The following is a 3,147-nucleotide window of genomic DNA, read 5'->3' as shown; positions in this document are numbered from 1 at the left end:
AAAGCCGCTTCCTTTTTTTTATTTCTTTATTACATAGTTTAATAATGACATGACATAGCCGCCTCCAGCACATTCCCTCGCTTTCGTCTCCTTTCCTATATATAATGCTCCATTGCCGTGTCATGCTCTCACAACAAACATCATCTCTCTTCTCAGCAACAAGCAAATAGAAGGCAACCTGATCCGAGCAAACAACTTATCTCCAAAACGCTTCTATCAGAAAAAGATTAGCTATGGATAGCGCTGCTGGAACTAACGAGAAGGTTGGCTTCAACTCATGGTGCCCATTTCTCATCTCTGATTCAATACAAAAGCTCAAGGAATTTGCCCAGAAGATTAGGAAGATTGGAAAAGATGACCCAAGAAGAGTTTTTCATTCCCTCAAAGTGGGATTAGCTCTCACTCTCATCTCAATTTTCTACTATGTCAATCCTCTCTTTCATGGGCTTGGCACTTCTACTATGTGGGCGGTGCTCACCGTTGTTGTCGTTATGGAATACACCGTCGGTATGTAAAAATATTTATATTTATATGAAAAATATTACGTGGCGATATTCAAACATAATTTACATCAAGATGGACTTGAAAGCTATTAGATTTGCATTAAGATTCACATAGTTCATGATGATATAAACGCTAATCTCATCGTAAATCTAAATACATCTTATTCCATCCTAATGCAATATTCTTAAAATAATTTTTTCATGATTTTCTCAAACAAAATTTTGCTTTTAAATTTTCAGGTGGAACGTTGAGCAAAGGCCTCAACCGGGCATTTGCAACATTGCTCGCCGGAGCACTTGGCTTGGGCGCACATCACTTGGCCGCGCTTGCCGGTGACAAAGGAGAACCCATACTACTCGGCGTGTTTGTATTCATGCTAGGTAAGGAACAAAACATTATAGTTACTATATTAATGAAACATTAATGTTGTGATACTTAAATAACTTTTTATGCTTGCAGCGGCTATGGCTACATTCTCCCGGTTTGTGCCACAGATAAAGGCGAGATATGACTACGGGGTGACGATATTTATACTAACATTTAGTCTTGTGGCTGTATCGAGCTACAGAGTGGAAGAACTTATCAAACTTGCGCACCAGAGATTGTCGACTGTAGCCATTGGAGTAGCGACTTGCCTCTGTACCTCCATGTTTGTCTTCCCAGTTTGGGCTGGTGAAGATCTCCATATGCTGGTGGCAGCCAATCTTGACAAGCTCGCATGCTTCTTGGAAGGTGAGCAACTAGGAATTTTGTTTTTGGTCCACGGTAATTTTTATTAGATAAAAATATATGTATATATAAAGTTAATTTTAATAATTTATATATAAAAAATTCATCTGGAAAAAACTAATTTTACTTTTTATATTTAGGACCTTTTGGAAAATATGAGTTCTAAGTGACCACTAATAAAAGATACTGCCATTATCTGTTAGGTATTTGAGAAAGTGGGGTTTAGGTTCTAAAACAACTTAACCCACTTGCGCAAGAATAAGCCAAACGGGGGGAGGAAAAACACCTAAATGAGTGATCTTATTTGAGATTATCCCAATTCAGTTGTAGGATATACATATATATAGTACTAAAAATGGATTAATTGGAGCTTTCGATGAATCAGAAAGAACAGCACCTCCCTTATGTCCTATAGAATGTATAAAACATTTAATTCTTTGATCTTTTGCTAACTTTTCCTGTGATGCCAACTTGAAGGTATGGGAGTGGAATACTTCGGCGAGAAGATGGAAAGTGGAAGTCTGGAGGGCAAGTCCTTCCTTCAAAGCTACAAAACCGTGCTTAATTCTAAGGCCACTGAGGATTCCCTGGTAAGAAAACAAGTGTCCTTGCTTGAGCTGATACTTATCTAAAAATTTCTGGTTCAAAAACGCATAATTTGAGTATAGCTATTCGTATTATATTGGATTAAAATCTGGTTTTGTGCAAAATGTTTTTTGATTAATTAGGCTAATTAATTATGTTTTCTGAAATGTAATTCAGGCAAACTTTGCAAGATGGGAACCCGGTCATGGTCGTTTTGGCTTCCGTCATCCATGGAATCAGTACCTCAAAATCGGAGCCGTCACTCGCACTTGTGCTTGCTCCATTGAGGCTCTCAACGCATACATTTCCACTCTTCAGCAGTCCCACCAGGTAACTAAGGGCTTAATTATCTTCTCCATTCTATTAGATCATCTACTCATCTTTTACTAATAAATACATAATCCTCTCAGACAACCACGGACCTGGAATTCAAGCAAAAGGTTCAAGCTGCCTGTGCAGAAATGAGCAAGGAAACTGGCAAGGCTTTGGTTGAGTTAGCCACTTCAATTCGGGAGATGAAGTGGTCTTCAACCGCCGGAAAACACCTGGCTATGGCGACGGAGGCTGCTTGCAGAGTGAAGGCGTTGGTTCCTGCGGAAAATTCTACTTTGCTGGAGGTGCTCGTATCAGCCACAACCGCCTCCCTGTTAACAGAAGTGGTGAGATGTACTAATCCCATCATCGCCGCGGTGGAGGAGCTTAGTCGGTTGGCGGAGTTCAAATGGCCAGAGCATGGTCGCAAAGCCGGCGCTGTGAAGCCAATCGCCGGCGCTGAGAGTCCGCCGCATGTTGTGATTGTTATAGAGAAATGATTAGTGATACGGTGCTCTGTTTTGGATTAAAAGAAAACGTTGACAGAAATTTATAAGAGGGAGATGATTGCATGCAGATTCGGTAAGAAGGAAAGTATGCATGATGACCTCTGTATATGTGGTTTATTTATTCTATTAAAATAAAGTCCGGGCTTTCATGTACATTAGAAAGGAGAAATATTTAGTTCATTGATTAACAATTCTGTATTGATATTAATATTACATTAATAATGAAATCTTTTGGGTTGCACAAATCTCATGATTTTCACTGGAGAGAGAGAGAGGGTTTAAAATATTATTCATAATGATAATCATAGGCTACAGGACATTTGATCAACTTGTCAATCAAACAGGCGACCTCCCACACCAGCTGAAGGGATGTGGCGGCCATGGCGACGGCCATGGCGACGAGCCTTCTTAATGTTGTTAGAAACTTTTAGAATCATCTGATCAATGAGATGATTACTTTGATTATAAATAATATCGTTGATAAACTAGTTATGAAATTTTTAGAAAG

At 39.2% G+C, this 3,147-nt stretch overlaps 1 protein-coding gene across 1 annotated transcript; it reads left to right on the top strand.

Annotated features, from left to right (window-relative positions):
- The first annotated feature begins 233 nt into the window (after positions 1–233).
- LOC110095342 (aluminum-activated malate transporter 1) lies at positions 234–2,833 on the top strand. Its single transcript, XM_020820850.2, has 6 exons — positions 234–507; positions 744–884; positions 964–1,236; positions 1,711–1,823; positions 1,996–2,148; positions 2,229–2,833. Exons 1-6 carry the CDS (start codon positions 234–236, stop codon positions 2,628–2,630), a joined length of 1,356 nt encoding a protein of 451 aa, XP_020676509.1. The 3' UTR covers positions 2,631–2,833.
- Positions 2,834–3,147: the final 314 nt, after the last annotated feature.

The sequence above is a fragment of the Dendrobium catenatum genome, unplaced genomic scaffold (assembly GCF_001605985.2).
Source record: "Dendrobium catenatum unplaced genomic scaffold, ASM160598v2 fragScaff_scaffold_313, whole genome shotgun sequence".
NCBI classification, from domain to species: domain Eukaryota; kingdom Viridiplantae; phylum Streptophyta; class Magnoliopsida; order Asparagales; family Orchidaceae; genus Dendrobium; species Dendrobium catenatum.
Note: the sequence above shows the minus strand (reverse complement) of the source record. Positions and strands in the feature narration are given on the sequence as shown.